Source organism: Dromiciops gliroides, chromosome 2, assembly GCF_019393635.1.
Source record: "Dromiciops gliroides isolate mDroGli1 chromosome 2, mDroGli1.pri, whole genome shotgun sequence".
NCBI classification, from domain to species: domain Eukaryota; kingdom Metazoa; phylum Chordata; class Mammalia; order Microbiotheria; family Microbiotheriidae; genus Dromiciops; species Dromiciops gliroides.
In genome coordinates this window covers 442,106,867-442,124,472 of record NC_057862.1, presented here as the reverse complement: position 1 = coordinate 442,124,472, position 17,606 = coordinate 442,106,867, and the positions used below count along the sequence as shown (strand labels likewise).

General features: G+C 44.1%; 1 protein-coding gene across 2 annotated transcripts in view; it reads right to left on the bottom strand.

Moving 5' to 3' along the window:
• Positions 1-16,524, bottom strand: part of GATA5 (GATA binding protein 5) — a 28,577-nt gene extending 12,053 nt beyond the window's left edge. For both annotated transcript variants that reach the window (XM_043988849.1, XM_043988850.1), the window contains exons 1-2: positions 15,996-16,524; positions 11,063-11,238 (exon numbers count right to left, since the gene is read on the bottom strand). In XM_043988849.1, coding sequence (XP_043844784.1) covers positions 11,063-11,238; positions 15,996-16,524 — 705 coding nt within the window. The remainder of the gene's footprint in view (positions 1-11,062; positions 11,239-15,995) is intronic.
• Positions 16,525-17,606: the final 1,082 nt, after the last annotated feature.

Genomic DNA, 17,606 nt, shown 5'->3' with positions numbered 1-17,606 from the left:
TGTGCTCATTCTAGCCACTATGCTTGTTGTTACTATAGAAATGCTTATTCCTTCCCTCTTACCCCCCCTCCCCAGCTTCCTTATTCATTCGGTAAATATAAATTTAGCATTCACTCTGTGCAAGGCACCAGATCTCAGTGATAGGACACTGCTGGAAGTGTTCTAGAAACATTAATAAGATCTAGGGAATAGAACCATGGTTGTGTCCATACAGGTAAGAAGAAGTAGAGAATTGAGATAATCATTCATGTTAAGGGGACAAAAGGAAAACTTAAATCTCAGGGGAAAAAAACAAGATTTAGGTGGTTTATTTGTTGGGAGGTAGAAGTGGGACTAGCAGTAGAGTTGTTGGATTAATGGTATGATGCTGAATTAACCAGGTTAATTGTCATGGGATCATGGGATTTGGGGGTTTGAAGGGATGTTAGAAATCCTCTTGTCCAACTCCTTCATTTTATGGATGTGGAAACAGGCTCACTATAGATGAATACAAAAATCATAAGATAGTGAGCAGTTCAAGCCTCCATGGCTCAGGTTAAGGGACCTTCCACAATGTAGGAAGATGCAGCAGAGAGAAGTGGGAGACAGTTTCTGATATCTAGTACTAGCCCAATTGAGCTAGGATGGAGGCCTATTTTAGTAACCATTTTTTCTAACAGACTTTTGCCATGGACATTGTGATTTGGGGACTATGGATGTTCCCTGACTCTCTGGATAAATACCTGTAACTGGGCAATTATGTATAATAGGGTACTACTATAATTCAGGCTTGACTTTTCCCTGAGTTCCCATGATTACTCAAGCACAAGTGTATTACTGGAGAAATGAGAGGGTTCAGGGCCCTCAGTTCACTTAACTGAGGCAGAACCATAACTAGGGTATAGCCATGGGGACTTTGCCTACTGACACTAAAATCTAGAGGGATCAAAAACATAAGATACATATAAAAACACCTGACCTTAAGACCTAACTAATAAAAAGAAGCCATTTTTAAAAAGCTACTAGATATATCAATCAATGAGTTACTATAGCATTTAACTCCTCTTCCTATGCAACTGAATTACTTTCTGTATCTTTTCATATCATGAAAGATATCATAAAATTTCCTATCATGAAATTTTAGGGCACATCTGGTGCAATAGGGTACTATTTGCCCCAAGTGCCAAGAATTACCTGAGGATAATGACCACAGGTCTCTCCTAAACTGGGCTCTAAGGGCCTGAGAGGGTCATACGGTCCAGTCCCAGTTTCCTCTACATCCTCTACATTATTAGCATCATCTCTGTTCTTACTGCCTTGCTCAGCAGTAGCAATAAAAAGAGCTATCAGCATATGTAACCTAGATCAGATTGCTTCCTGTCTTGGGCAGCAGGGAGGAAAGGGAGGGAGGCAGAACAATTTGGAACTCAAAATCTTATAAAAACAAATATTGAAAACTATCTTCACATGTAACTAGAAAATAATAAAATACTTTTATGATTAAGAAAAAAAGAATCAGTCATATCATGACCACTTTAATAGTTACCATGTATGTATCACTATAAAATTTGCAAAGTATTTTACAAATATAATTTCATTTGATCCTCACAATAATCCTGGGATATAAGTACTATTATTATCCCCATTTTGCAGATGAGAACACTGAGGCAGGGAGAAGTTAAGAGATTTATCTTGAGTCAGATGGTTAGTAAATGTCTAAGCTTGGATTTGAACTCAGGTCTTCCTGACTCCAGGCCCAGTGCTCTTTTTACCATGCCAACAGCTGCCTCATGAATGAATGAACAAATGAAGTCTTTCCCCAGTGAAATACTCTTGAGGAACAGAAGAGAAAATGGTTTGTGTTTACAGAATGGTGACTGTGGCCCCTATGAGTCACTGGGGCAGTTCTTGGAGGACTATGACCTTTGACTGCTTTTCTTTTCACAACGCTTTCAAAGATAGTAGAAAAGCCAACAGAACTCCAATTATGAGCAATGTTGGAAACCAGCCTTTTTAACTTGGAAGGTGTGGAACTTGTGTATCACTTAAAAATGTGGCCCTAGTGTAGTCAAAATAGTGCAGAAAAACCAGGGGCCCATTGTGTTCCACAAAGTGATGGCTGTATCCTAGGAATACATCTGAAGACATCCTGATTAAGTGAGGAGATCACTTTCTTCTTCTTTTTTTTTTTTTGCAGGGTAATGGGGGTTAAGTGACTTGCCCAGGGTCACACAGCTAGTAAGTGTCAAGTATCTGAGGCCGGATTTGAACTCAGGTACTCCTGAATCCAGGGCCGGTGCTCTATCCACTGCGCCACCTAGCTGCCCCAGGAGATCACTTTCTGAGTCTGGGGGGTTTCCAATGCAGAGTCCTAAGTGAAGTGGTCCTGGTCAGTGATGATCTTCCCCTTCAGACCTTGGAGATCTCTTTGTACCACCCCCTTTCAATGGTACTTATCATATAATAGTATATATTATAGCTATTGTACCAGAGCCCACTGTTGGAGAATGAATTTTATGGGACCAGGGACCCCGTCTTATTTAAACTTTGTTTCTCCCCCAATAACTAGCACAGGGCTCTGCATACAACAAGCCATGAATAAGTATTTGATGGGAGTGGGGGGAGTAAGTAAATCCATACATGTGTGCATAAATGAATGAATGAATGATTGAGTTGAACACTATGAGGTTTGCCTTTGGAATAGCTGTTGGGGTTATCAGGCCAGAAGGTGAGAACTGGAAGACTCCAATAATTGTATGAGGCAGAAAAATTATTACAGAAATCCCCAGGGCTTATAACATTGCCTGGCATATAGTAGGCACTTAATAAATGTTTACTGATTGACTGATTGATGGCCACCATCAACATCAACATGATCCAGTTTTTACTTGGCTTTACACTTTGCAATGTGGCTCAGAACTATGAATTCCAAACTAGACCCAAAATCTTAGAGATATTTTTTTAAAAAAAGAATGTCAAGAAGAAGCCTCCTCAGGGCAGCTAGGTGGCGCAGTGGATAGAGCACTGGCCCTGGAGTCAGGAGTACCTGAGTTCAAATCTAGCCTCAGACACTTAACACTTACTAGCTGTGTGACCCTGGGCAAGTCACTTAACCCCAACTGCCGAAGAAGAAGAAGAAGAAGAAGAAGAAGAAGAAGAAGAAGAAGAAGAAGAAGAAGAAGAAGAAGAAGAAGAAGAAGAAGAAGAAGAAGAAACCTCCTAGCCTTCAATGCCAACTCTAGTAATGTCCTCTGGATGCTTTGACCATAACCTTGAGAGGATACTCCTTATTTGAAACAAAAGTTTCTATCCTCATATATAGGATTGGGTGACTTTCTTCACCCTGAGATACACGGAAGTGTCTTTGAGCTTGTAATTATACCAACACCAAAATTATCCTTTACTATTTTCCCTTCCTCTACCTGTCTGAGAGATTCTGAAACTTGAATCATGGTGCTTGATAGGAAATGCTAATTTATTAGTGGTCCCTCCCTTTGCCTCTTTAATTGTGGATTTTTAGTAAGTTCTAGTATCGAGGATCATCTCACAAATTCCCTGGTTGTAAGATATCACATTAAATGCTGTGTGTGGCTTCTGAATGAGGAAAATCTGGGACATGAAGTGAGGGCCTTGTAAAAATGGAGATGAAAAATCAAGTGAACTCCTATAGCTCCACAACAGGGCAGAGATGAGACTCCAGGGTCTTAGAAAGGAAGACTGGGAAGATGCTGAGTGAGAAAGAAGAGAGGAACATGGAGCTAACAAGATGTAGAGGAAGAGGAGGAGGAGTTCCTTTCCTTGTTCTTCTGAAGGATGGCATTAGATGGGATGAGAAAGAGGAGGAAGAGATTCAGAATTCTATTGTCACCCATGGAGAAAGAAGCTAGCAATGATTGGGCTACACAATACTATATTATACTCAACCCAGTTCCTGGGCTCAATCATAAATAAAATAAACATTCTATCACATTTCCAGATAGTGAAAAACAAGAAACCATCCTAAGAAGTCATGCCCACTCCATTTGTTTTAAAAATATCAAGAATTTTCTCCATATTATTAAATAATACCATGGGGGTTTCTAGTCCAGGATCTTTAAAAATAGGCTGTCAACTGGAAATTGTTTCCTTTCCTGAACATTTCATGTACAAGATGACAGATGGCCTCATCAGTCACTTCTAAAAGTAATAGGTAAATCATGGTGGCACATGCCCATAATACCTGCTACTGAGGAAGGTTGAGGCTAATGGATCACATGAGTTTAGACGTTCTAAGCTAAAGCTGATCAGATAGGGCTAAAGTTAATTGGGTTTTCACTTTAACCTTGACATAATTATTGTGAGCCCTCAGGGGCAGAGGGCCACCAACCTTTCTGAGGAGGGTCAAACTGACCCAGGTTGAAAAAGCTTTTGTTCCTGTCAGCATTGAGACAGGCCTGGGAGAGGCTGCTGCACTTCTAGCCTTGGTAAAAATGAAAAAGGGGAGAAAAAGAAAAGGTCAAGGAGAGGAGAAGACAGAAAGAAGAAAGAAGAGGAGACAAAAGAGACATACAGAGTTAGAGAGACAGAGACAGAGATATTGAGAAACAAACAGTGTAAAACAGGGACCAACAGACTTAGAGAAAGGAGTAATCTGAGGTTAATGTTGTAGTTGTGAGGCTTCGTATTCATTCCCTCTGAAAAGAAATGCAGGAAAGATCTTCCCCTATCCTCCCTCCCTCCGGAAGGTAGTATTATCGAAGATTCAGATTCTAGGGTGGGTTTTGTTGTTGTTGTTGTTTGTTCAAGTTTTTGCTTTTGTCTTTGGCTTTTGTGTGACTTACTGTGTCACATGGGTATGTCAGTTATCCTTTCTGATATCCTTTCTCCATAAAATGAGAAGGCTAAACTACTTGACCTCTCCCAATTCTGACATCTTATAATGACATGACTAGATCTCTAATGATTTTTTTTTCCATCTCTAAGATCCTTATTCTCAAAGTACAATTTTTTTAAAAAATGACCCCACCCCCCATGGAAACACTTTATTATGGAATTGTAGTAGATTTAGTTGAGTAATGGCTGTTATCTATCTGTATACACACACGTATATATACACATGTATGTGAAATTTATGTGTGTACGCGCGCACGCACGCGCGCGCACACACACACACACACATATATCTCACAAAGCTCTTTATTTGCATTATCTCCTTTGTGGTAGGTACTACAGATACTGGTATCTCCATGAGATGAGGCAAGTGAAGTTTCAAGACGTTAAGAAACTTGCCTTTCAATCGTTAGGGGAAGAAAGTCTAGGTCTCCTTGATTCCAAGCCTATCTAGCTATTCTCTACATTAAGCCATCCCCCCAGCCCCAGAGTTTACCTCCTTCCCTGAAATTAATGGGAAGAATTTTAATGGGAAAGTCTATAGAATTGCAGAAAAATAGTGAGCTCAGTTTTTAAAAAATCAATTACTCAGGGGCAGCTAGGTGGCGCAGTGGATAGAGCACTGGCCCTGGAATCAGGAGTACCTGAGTTCAAATCCGGCCTCAGACGTTTAACACTTACTAGCTGCGTGACCCTGGGCAAGTCACTTAATCCCAATTGCTTCTCACACACACACAAAATCAATTACTCAACCAAATTGGCTGCCAGTTCAGTCAAATGGTTAATCTGGAAACCCTGTGTAGACACTACCTGAATGTATCATCTGAGAGCACGTATTAAGTGCTTATATTTAACTGTGTCGAGCCCCATCTAGGGCTTTGCTATTTTTGGTCCCACCCTAAACCATCTCACCTTACTCTTGACCCAGAACATTGGACTTATTTATATTTCTTCAGGGTGATAAAGGGTGAAAATGCTTCTTAGGTGAGTTGCCAAAGAGACCTAATTTCAAATCTCATGGTACTACAACCTTGGTTTTGAACAAAACTTCATCAACATTAAAAGGCTTGCAAGTATTTGGAATTATGCCCAAAGGGCGATAAAGCTGTGCATACCCTTTGACCCAGCAATCCCACTTTTAGGTCTTTTGCCCAAAGAAATCATGGAAGGGGGAAAGGGACCCACATGTACAATAATATTTATAGCTGCTCTTTACGTGGTAGCAAGGAATTGGAAGTTGAGGGGGTGCCCATCAATTGGGGAATGGCTGGACAAGTTGTGGTATATGAATACAATGGAATACTATTGTGCTGTAAGAAATGATGAGCAGGAAGAGTTCAGAGAAACCTGGAGGGTCTTACGTGAGCTGATGATGAGTGAGATGAGCAGAACCAGAAGAACATTGTACACAGTATCATCAACATTGAGTGTTGATCTACTGTGATGGACTATATTCTTCTCACCAATGCAATGGTACAGAAGAGTTCCAGGGAACTCATGATAGAAGAGGATCTCCAAATCCAAGAAAAAAAAAAAGAAAGAAAGAACTGTGGAGTATAGATGCTGATTGAACCACATTATTTCTTTTGTTTTGGGTGCTGTGTTTTTTTTTTCTATTTTGAGGTTTTGCATCACTGCTCTGATTCTTTCTCTTGTAACAGGATTAATGCAGAAATAGGATTAATGTTATTATGTGTATATATATGTGTGTGTGTGTATATATATATATATGTATATGTATAGAGATATATAGATATAACCTATATCAGATTACCTGCTGTCTAGGGGAGGGGGGGAGGGAGGGGAGGGAGGGAGAAAAATCTGAAATTGTAAAGCATGTATAAACAAAAGTTGAGAACTATCTTTACATGTAACGGAAAAAATAAAATATCTCATAAAAAAAAAAAAGGCTTGCAACTAACTGGATTTTTACCATTTAATTATTTTCAAACAAAATCAGCTGATGAATAGACAATAACTTACAGATTTTTTTTTTAAATTAAACCAAATTTGGTTTAAAGATATTCGCCTATGGAGTGTCCCAAAAGTCTCAGTGAAGCTTTAAGCTTTTTCAAGCTTAAATTTTAATATTTAATATTAATCTGCTAAAGCATTAAGACTCTGTATTAGGACTCTACATTAGGACACTACATTAAGACATCAAAGATCTGTCATTTAGTCAGTGTGAATACTCCCTCCATCTATAGAAATTCCAATCCTTCTAAAATTTACGAGGTATTATTAACTCTCTTCAAGAGTTGCTGCAACCAATTATTACTGATGTCACTGAAGTGCCATTATCACAAAAGATCATTAAGTATTAGTAAATTACCATTACCACCAATACTATCAAGTGATACACATTGGAGGTCCTATCATTACTAAAATCTTGGCTTAAAAAGTACCTTATAATAATATTCCTTCATTCAGCTTCTGACCCTATGGACTTTGACACATGCCTCAGTTCCCTTCTCATCTTGGATTTTCCCTTAGTCTTTGTTGGCCTTCTCACCTTGTAACCACCTCTGTCTCCCTGGATGAGGAACCTCCATTTTGGGGAGGGGCCCATGTCTAGCTTCCTTCATAAGTCTCCTGGCTCTGCTTCTGAACACCATACCTCCAGGGTACCTTCCTACCTCTCTGCTTTTTAGTCTTCCTCCATTAGAACTGGGCTCCTTGAGGGCTTGCACTATTTTTTCCCTTGTATTTACACCCCAGCATTTAACACAATCCCTGATAATAGTAAATACTTAATTAGTCAACAAGTATTTATTAACAGTAGAAGGACCAGGTTCATCAACTGAAACAAATTTTTTATTATAAACTCAAACATTTATCTTATCCCCATTTTCTTTGCCTTATGGATTAAAAAATGCACTTAGTCAATTGACATAATTTGGTCCTTTTAAAGGTATTCTTAAATTCTGGTCCTTCTTGTCTAAGTGCCTACACTGTGCAAAAAACAGTCTTTGCCTTCAAGAAGCTCCCAATGTAATAAGAGAGAAAACAGGTAGACAGTATGTAAAAAGATATATACAGGATAAATTGAAGATAAACAACAGAGGGAAGGCACTAGCATTAGGGGGATCAGGAAAGGCTTCTTCCTTGTAGAACTTGCTAATTTGGCTGGCTTTTGAAGGAAGGCAGGGAAGCTAGAAGACAGAAAAGGATGGAGAATTCCAGGCCTGAGGGAGAGCTAGTGAAAATGCCAGGGATCTGGAGATGGAGTATCTTGTTTGAGAAACAGCAAGGAGACCCATATCACTGGATTCAGAGTATGTGGGGTGAGGGAAGAGGAGTGCTAGGTATAAGAAAAAATAGAATGGTATGAAGGGACCAAGTTAAGAAAAGCTTTGAATTCCAAAGAGAGGATTTTATTTTTGATAATGGAGCTCATAGGGAACCATTAGTGTGTGTGTGTGTGTGTGTGTGTGTGTGTCTCAGAGAGAGAGAGAGAGAGAGAGAGAGAGAGAGAGAGAGAGAGAGAGAGAGAGAGAAAGTCATTTTTGAAATTTAGGCAGTCATTTAGGTGGTTTGCAAAGTACATAGAATTTCTCAATTGAGCCTCATGATAGTGACAGAGACCATATTTACTGTTACTATAGAAACTATATGAACATAAATGTAAAACATAAACTCTTCTGTTTTTGTTTTTGTTTTTGCAGAGCAATGAGGGTTAAGTGACTTACCCAGGGTCACACAGCTAGTAAATGTCAAGTGTTTGAGCCTGGATTTAAACTCAGGTCCTCCAGAATCCAAGGCCAGTGCTTTATTCACTGTGCCACCTAGCTGCCCTGTATTCAACTCTTCTGAAGTGGGGTTATCTTGGTGTATGGGAGCAAGCATTAAACCGAGTTACTGGGCCTTATACCTGAGGACTTGAGAACATTTGACTCAGCACCTTGTAAGGAAAGGTGTACACAAACCTAAATGAATTATGGAAATGTCTAAAATGTATTCTAAAGATGAAGTAGGTATATGCCTACTCCCAAACCATATAGTCAATTCACAAACTGCCATAAAAAGGATCTAGTCCCAAGTCCTACACAAGAGAAACTACTTTAGACCCAGCCCAGCCCAATTCCAAAGGTAACTACATCTTAGATTGCGGAAAACTCAAAAAGTCAAGCAGCTTCCTTATCCCTCTGAAGCCAGTGGGCTTTGATCAATGTCAACCAACCAGAAGTTTCGGACCAATTCCTGTTTTCTTTCCCCAGATCTACTAGGCTCTCCACACTCTCAAGAGGTGCTAAACCTTTCAAAACAAATGGAAAGCCCAGGTTGAAGCCAACATAAATAATCCATTCCAAGTTAAGAAAAGAAAATTCAGCCACTTGCCCTGGGGCTTCTGTTTAAGGGCATATGCCTCTAGGAATAGACAAAATGATTAGAAAATAAAAGACACCTAATGTCATTAAAATGGCTAATTGCTAAAGAATTTAGGTCTCTCTCTCTCTCTCTCTCTCTCTCTCTCTCTCTCTCCCAGTAGCTTAAAATTCTGCTGGAGTGATTTGAGAATTTCTTACATTGCCCAAAACACTTTAGTTCTGTTTGTGTGAAATATTTTTCCCCTTTCTGGGGAAGAATGATTTTACATTTTTATAGCCAAGGTCCTAAGATGTAGCTTTTGGGCAGGTGTGATTCAAACTGAGAAGTGCTCCCTGGGGAACCTTAGCAGCTACACTCAGAGAGTAAACTTGTCACCATGTATCAAGAACGCCGGATTTTGTTTTTGGTTTTGCACCATACTAGCTAGGTTCTTTTGGAAACCAAGAAGGAAAGTTGCAGAGAAAGATGTTAGAATCTTAATTCGAACATCAAATATGACTTCTCACTAACTCTGGGGATGTGGTATTTCCGGAGTCTACAGTCTTTCCCCGTATGGACAACCCTCGGGTTGTTCAACCTCTTTTCTCAGAGATCAACAGAGAATATGCTTTCAGAGGAAGCCTCTACTAGTGTGTTTAGACACCCCCCCCCAAGTCGTAGCCCCGGCTGGGAGCCTCTTCCCAGAGCTTTATGAATGTTGTTTGAGTACATTCCCTAACAGGACCGATTTTTTTTGGCCGCAATCAAAACCCAAAAAGATCAGCTTCATTACGGGTAGGAAAACGTCTTTTAAAAATAGCTTATTTATAATTTTTTTCCCCTCCAAGGGGGACAGTGGAAGAGTTCCCAATCACACAAACCGAGAAATACTTCAGAAACTGAGCTCCCCAGGGTCTGGAGTAGGCTCCAAGGTGCTGGCCTCTGTGAGCATCCTGCCTCAAGTTCACGCTCTAAATGCTCTGGACTACAATCCGGGGAAACAATCCCGCTGGTTACTCTGTCCCGAACTAGTCAACTCGAAAGTGCAAGAAGCCAAATGAAAGGGGGTACCCTTCTCAATTAGGCTTTAGTCTGAAAGCTGCGGGGAGGAGGGGCGAGGTGAGGGAGGAGGCACTGACAGGTTAAATCTCAAACCCATTTGCCCTAAAGTGAGGGGGAAAGAGTCAAGTAAAAGTTACATGTTTTATTCTGGAATTCAGAAACCAACCTTTGGGGCAACAGAAAGGAATTCAGAGGACATGGTTCAAATGTCGCCTCTGATGCTTATTTTCTGTGTGACCTTGGGCAAATTACTTAACATCTTTAGGTCTCAGTTTCCTTATCTGTAAAATGAGGTAGTTGTACTATTGGATGGCTTCTTAGGTCCCATTCAACTCTGTTACGATTCACTTCGCTTGAACATTGTCCTCTGCCCAGCTGCTTTACCAAGGTGGGGGGCGGGGAAGGGGAGAGGAACACAAACTGCACACTCCACCTCCCCCATCCCAAGAGGTCAGCCCTAGAGCACCAGTCCTGCCTCTGGTGTGGGTTTGGACAAAAAACTCATCTAACTGACCCTGCTTTGCAGATGCAGCACCTCTCCTGTACCCTTCTCTCCCCCCTCCCCCCTCCCAACCTCGCTTCCTCCAGCTACTCCACTCCTCTCTCCCTCGAGACCTCTCCTTCCGCTTCAGTGTTCAGGGTCTCCAAGTCAGAACAGATCCCGGAGTGAATTTTCCAGGTACTTCAAGGACATAGAAAAATGCTGCTTTGTTAGCCTTCCTCGTGCGAGTAATCCCCCTCCTCTCCTAGCTCCAGGGCGGAGACTTAGTCTCTCTCCCAGGTAGAAAGAACAGTGCCTGGCCACAATACCCCGACGTGTCCGTCTTCCCAAGTTCTGACTTACCAGCCTCTTCTGGGGCTTGATGAGCGGCCGGTTGATGCCATTCATTTTGTGGTAGAGGCCACAGGCGTTGCAGAGGTAGTGACCAGTGCCGTCTCGCCTCCACAGCGGCGTGGACATAGCCCCACAATTAACGCACTCTCGGCCTTCACCCGGGAACTCTTCCAGGAATTCTGAAACTGAGGGAGAATGAAAGGTGTTCAGGTCCCGTCTGCGGAGAAGGGGGAACGCTGCATTTGCAGAGCCGGGGACGCCCTTCCCTCCACATCAGAGTTTTTAGGGTTGGAAGAGACTTCTGAGACCATCTAGTCCAAACCCATTACTCTACAGCTGGGGAAACTGAGGGCAGAAGGGTAAAACGACTCATCTAAGATTACTCAGCTAATGCAGAGCCGCCTTCCGACTTAAAATCCAGTGCTCTTTCCTCCCCCTTAATGTCTCTCCACATCTAAATCCCCTATACCCAGGAACAGAAGACTGACCTAATTGCCAGGCTTTTGAAATTTTTTGGGGGGGGAGGGGAGGGATGTAGGTAGAGGAGAGTATGGGGGATAATAGATTTTGGTGTTTCTCATTGGAAAGGAGAAGGCAAAGTTGAATGTGTTGTGTGTAAACAACAAACACACCAAATCCAAATCCTTGGGGCCTGAAGCTTCGGTTTTTATAAGCCTTGGCTTCAGGGTTGTGACTTCACCTAATACACAAAGAACGGGGAAGTGTGACATAGAATTTAGTGCCATCATGTCCACCTTCTTCGTGGTAGAATCCTAAACCAACTTCCCAAAGTACAGAATTCAGAGCTGGAAGGAACTGAGAGGTCATGTAATCCAAGGAGCCCATTTTACAATCTCAAAAAGTTGAGACCTCTAGGACTAGTGACTTGTCCAAGGTCTTACCACTACATCTTGGCAATCCGGAGTCTGGCAGTGAGTATTAGAAAGGGAATTCGAAAACAGAACTCTCAGGAACCCGAGTTCTGTGCGCTCTGTAATTTCCTGACAAGTATCTCCCCTTTCCGCTTTCATTGGTCTTGGAGCCGCTTAGGGAAGGAATGTCTATAACAGCAAAGAGCCAGAGGGACCGAAATCTTTCCCTGCTTTTTCCTGGGCTAGTCTTTTCTTCCCTAGTTCACATGGCTAAACATCCTTGCCCTTCCTCTAAGACGAGGTACAGGGAAATCCAGAAAGCTCCCAGTTAGATCCCCACCTCCGAGGGTTTGAAGGGTGAAGAGTGGAAATTAGTACCGATCTGTTAATCAAAGCCTGGCCAGGTCTCCCTGTTTTCGTTTCTACTTAACCTTCCTGAGTGTCTCGAGCTAAGAAGTTTGATTTTATCCCTTGCGCCCACGCACCCTTTCTCTCCAGTCTTCCTCTCTGTCCTTCCTCCCTCTACCCCCGCACTTCCCTCCCACCCCCAGCTTAGGGTGTTAATGTCGCGGCTTTTGCCTTCTTTTCTCCCAAGGCCGGGGCCCTGGCTGTCCAAACCCAGCCCTTGGCCTCCGCTCGTTCCCCAAGCCCGGCTGAGCTTTGAGGCCGGCACGGCGGACAGACTGGCCCGCTGGCCGGGTTGTCTAAACAGGGCTCAGAAGCGATGTTATTGTAAGGCGATTAAAGGCGGGGGTGGGTGAGTGGGTGGGTGTGGGAGGGGCTGGGGGCCGACTCGGGGGCTTCCCTGATTTCCATCAAACCTTTGGGGGCTTTGACTGGTGGCGACGCGCAGGCTGGGCCAAGACGGATGGAATGTGTGTGGGGGCCGCGGGCGCTAGGATTGTTGGAGGGGGTGGGCAGGGGGGAGGTGACGCAGGATCAATCACACCTCGGGCCGGGCTGCCACGGACCGACAGAGGAGCCGCGCCAGGGTGGGGGCGGAGGTAGGGGGGAGTGGAGGCGGGACTGGACCCGGGACCAGAGACCCTAGACTTAGGACTAGGACAGAGCTGAGAGTGAGGAGGCCCGGGGCTTAGTCCACTCCATTTTGTCGTCTTGCGAGCAGCAGCTAGAGGCCACACGCATAAATACTTCCTTTTGAAAAATCGAAATTCTTAGCTCCGCTTGTCATCTGGCTCCGAAGCATCTCCCCAGTCCCTCCAGTAAATGCCGGCCAAGAAAGGTGATGGATAAATCCCAAGAAACTCAAACTCACTGATGACCTAATTATTCAGGAGCACAGTATGCTGTAGTCATCATTTCTGATAATTTTGGCTACTTACTACATGTTTGGCCTTGGGCAAGCCATTGCCCATCCTCTGCGTCTCTATTTCAACGAAGGACTTTGACTAAGATACCTTAGGTCCCTTCTTTAAATTCCTTTCTTCCCCCCACAGCTCTAACAATAAATGTTCTAGGATCCCTTCTAATTCTGCCAATCTATGCTCTTAAACCCATTCCAGCAATTGATATTTTTATATTCTAAGATCTTTTCCAATTCTAGACCTTATGGCTGCATAAAGAAAGTACACATCCTAAGGGCAAGGAGGGAGTCTAAAAGTAGGCTAGTTCTTGACTGATATTCATCCAGATAAAGAAGATTTGGAATTTCCCAGGTCAATTGCCTCCTTTCCCCGTAGTGGACCGAGAGTCTTTCAAATTCTTAGGCAGTACATTCCTCCAGGGCAGAACAGGAGAGGTACTGGGAATCTGTGGTGGGAAAGTGATCAAATAAATAGATGAGCCATTATGGAACATCAGACTCAACTGGGGAAGCTGATGCTAGTTAGTGAATGCCAGGCCAAGAAATACTCAGCTTTTCATCTTCTGGATCCTAAACCAGAAGTTTCTTCATTATCATGCTCCCTCAAGCCAAAACTCCAGTTTCCTTCTACCCCAAGGCAAATCTACAGAGTAACTCACAGCACAAACCAGAAGGAAAATGGAAGGTTATGTTGGTTTTCAGACAATCATTGTCTATTTGGATGATCCTTTGGGTCTTGGCAGTGAGTGTGTGTATCTAAATTATCCATTTAATTGAGATGTGTAAAGCTGGTCTATGACTGGGGGAGAAGGGATGGAATATTTTCCCAACTTAGGTTGGGAGCTGTGCAATTGTGGAGGAGGAGGGGTAGAGAAGGCGGAGGCCTCACACCCTCTCCTCTGGGTGACTTTGTTCTCTGTGGAGATAAGCTCCCCGGAGCCTAGGCATAGAGTTGATGGGGGGTGGGGGCGAGGGTGGCTGGGAAGGAGATAACTCCACTGAGGGCTTGAAGTGCTTTTCAAAACAAAACATCAACTTTGGAGGGGGTGGAATTGGAGATTTCATATAGGAGAGCACTGAAAGAGGAAGGTGGAGGGGAGGAATGAAGAAAAAGAAGAGGTGGAAGAGGACTGACAGGACAGTTGTAAATATAGAGAAGGAAAAAGGGAAAGGAAATCTAGATGCAAGAAAGCAGGAGAGGGAGGGAGAGAAGGAGACAGTACTAAGTATGAAGAGGAAAAAAGAACGGAAAAGGAGAGAAAGGAAAGGATGTGAAGAAGAGAAAGAGAACAAGGAGAGGGAGAGGACTGAAAAGGAGAGGAGAGGAGGAAAAGAAATAGAGGGGAGAGGAGAATGAGGAACTTTAGCAATTGTAGAAAGGGTCTTGAGCACCCACCACAAGGAAAGAAGAAGCAACTTAGTCCTGGAAAGGGCTACCTAGCAAAAGGGTGTGACTCTGCATGTGTGTAAAGGGGGTGTGGGGGTTGGTGTGAGTTAAAGAATGGGCTAAAATGGCCCTGAACCCAATCGGCTTTTATTGACCACCTCCTAATTGAGTTTCACTATCTCCTTGGAAGGGGGAGAACAAGGCAACTTGGGAATTATTTGGAAGCTGAATCAGGAGACCAAAAGTCGGTTCAGATATAAACTAATTTACCTCAATAAATTACTTAAATGTTAAAGCCCTGTAAATATGCTCCTCTGGCTTAAACACTGGGCCTTTAGCTCAGCAGACAGGGACCACTGAACCCAGGTGAGGGCAAAGAAAAAGATTCTGGAGAAGTTGGCTTTGGTTGAAAGACTCCTATGGGAAACTTGGAGCTTACAGACTGTTTCAAAGAAGTTTTCCTCCACTGAGCTAGGGCAGAGCTTCACCTATTCTAAAAACCCCTTCCCCTTCCTCAGACTCCAGAGAGGGTATGGGGTGAACTGTAGGTTATACCTGGCATGGCTATACAGGGGGATCAGAATAATTATGAGGCTGTCCTCATTCCCAAATCCCTCTTATTGATGGAAAGGGTGTTTTAGGGGGACAGTTTTTGCTATTTTTGCATGAGCTTTTAAAAATTGGGGTGAGAGTGTTTTAATTGATCTAAATAACAAATCTCTTAACAAATCTTTACAATAACATGCCCACACTTCCTTTGTGTAGGCAAGGGCTAACAGTTGAGAATATGTACTACCCTTCCAGAAACCAGTGAGATTTTGAGATTAGAGTAGGGTAGAAAGGGTCTGTCCCTGAAAGAAATGATCCTTATCCTAATCTCCCTCTCCCTCCCCCCCCCCCACCTCCCCCACCTTGAGAAGGGCAAAGATTCAAGGGAAGCCTCCTATCTCAAAGACACTGGGACCTAATCCCCTAGAGACTGGGGGTGAAGGGTGGGGATGGGAACTCCTCCAGACTAGTTGTGAGCTTCTGAACCTGACCTCAGGCACTAAGACATTTCAGAAAAGGGGAGCAGGTGACCAGGACTTGCTTCTTCAGAAAAACAAAAATAAATTTTGTTCCAAAATAAGGATAAAGAAGAGAAACAAGTTTCCCCTTTCTACCCTTTTAACTACTCCCCAACCTTCCATTTTACTCTTCCCATCCTCCTCCTCACTCCACCGCAGGAGCAGCAGGGCCGAATTCTGGTTGGGTTTTGGAAATGTGGTGGGGAACTCACAGATAGAATGACTAGGAATACAGAGTAGAGTCACAGGAAAGGTGGTGAGGGGCACCGGCTGACTGGAGGAAGAAACTCACCAAAGGTGGATCTCCGGCCCGGAAGGCCAGCTTGGCGGCTCTGTAGGCTGTGTAGAACACTGCTTTCGAAGTGGCCTGTGGTCCAGGAGGGGGCCATGTCCGGACTTACATAGGCTGGGTAGGCGTTGGAATAGGATCCGCTGACTGAGCGCACCAACGGGTTGGTGTACTGCTCCCTGGTGCCACTGCTCAGGAGCAAGGGGCTCTGGTAGGTTCCATCCCGTCCCCCGCCGCTGCCCCCCGGAGGGCTGTGAGAGTAGGAGAAACCAGACGGCGGGTGGGGGCTGCTGGGGTTAAAGGCCGAGGCCTCACTGCTTGCCTGGGCCCAACTCGGGTGACTGCCCAGCGGATGACTCTGGTGTGCAGCCTCACAGCCCGCCAGGTAGGGCATCGTGGGTAGCATGGAGGGCACCCGCGTCGTGGGCACATATACGGGGGAACTGGCCGCTGAAGAATGCAGGAAGCTACTGGAGTCGTGGGCATAGGGCGTCTGACCGGGGTTCGAAGCGAGGGCCAAACTTTGGTACATCTCTAAGTAGGCCTTGTAGTTCCTGGCCCAGAATGGGGCGGCTGGAGATGCGCTTAAAACTGGAAGCTCAGCGGGAGGGGTACAGCAAGAGCCAGGTGCCGAGACCAAAGGAACAAAGCGTTAGGATTCGGTTGTATTTTACCCCCAGTGTAAGACCTGGGTGTTTTTCTCTCCTTTATTTGGCTGGCTATCTGGGTCGACTTAGGGGACTGGTATCCAGATGTTGCCAGGAAAGGATGTTACCTGGAGGGAGGAGAAAAAGAGAAACAAGACCATCAACTTGGTCTTTTTTGTTTATGGACCCAGAACTTTTCTCTGCACCCCTAAATCACCCTCCTCCCCTAAACGCCCCATCAGCTTTCGGGACTACACCTGCCCTCCGCATTTGAGTCTTCTCCCTGTTTCCTTCCTCAGTCTCCGGGGTAGAGCCATCCTGCTTAATCCCGGAGAAGCCCTAACCAGACCTGAAACACCAATGGGAGATTCACTTCACATTTAGCTCCGCTGGTTAGATATATTATCCCTTTCACACTTCCCAGGGTGGAGCTTGAGAATAGAGGCAATACCCGGCTCCCTCGAAAAGAGAAATAGGTTCGGAGATTGGGGGTCTGAAAGGCCTGGCTGAAGACAGCTCTCAACGTAGCCAATTTTCAATACTCCCTCTTCACCCTACCCCATTCCCTATTACCTAGGAACTCCATTCCCCCGCAAAAGCAAGAGTAATTGATCAGGCGATTGCTGTAACCTCGGTACTACGTTTTCGGACTCGCTTCTAAGTAAAACCCAACAAATGTCTTAAACTAAAGAAAAGGGCTTTTTCCAGCACTTTTTTTTTTCGGAGGAGGGTGACCGAGAAGCAATGACAAGAGAGAACCAACCTAGGTAACTTCCACTTCCACACGTCTACCCCCACCCAGGTTGCAGGGACCCGATTCCCTCCAGGCAAGAAAAGTTGAGCTAAGATTTTTCGAGGTTGGGGACCCTGAGGTGGACTAGATTGGTGAAAAATTGCACCACTAAACCGTGACTAATCTTAGAAACCCTCTGCACTGCGCCGACTCCGGAAAGCTAAGTTTCTAGGA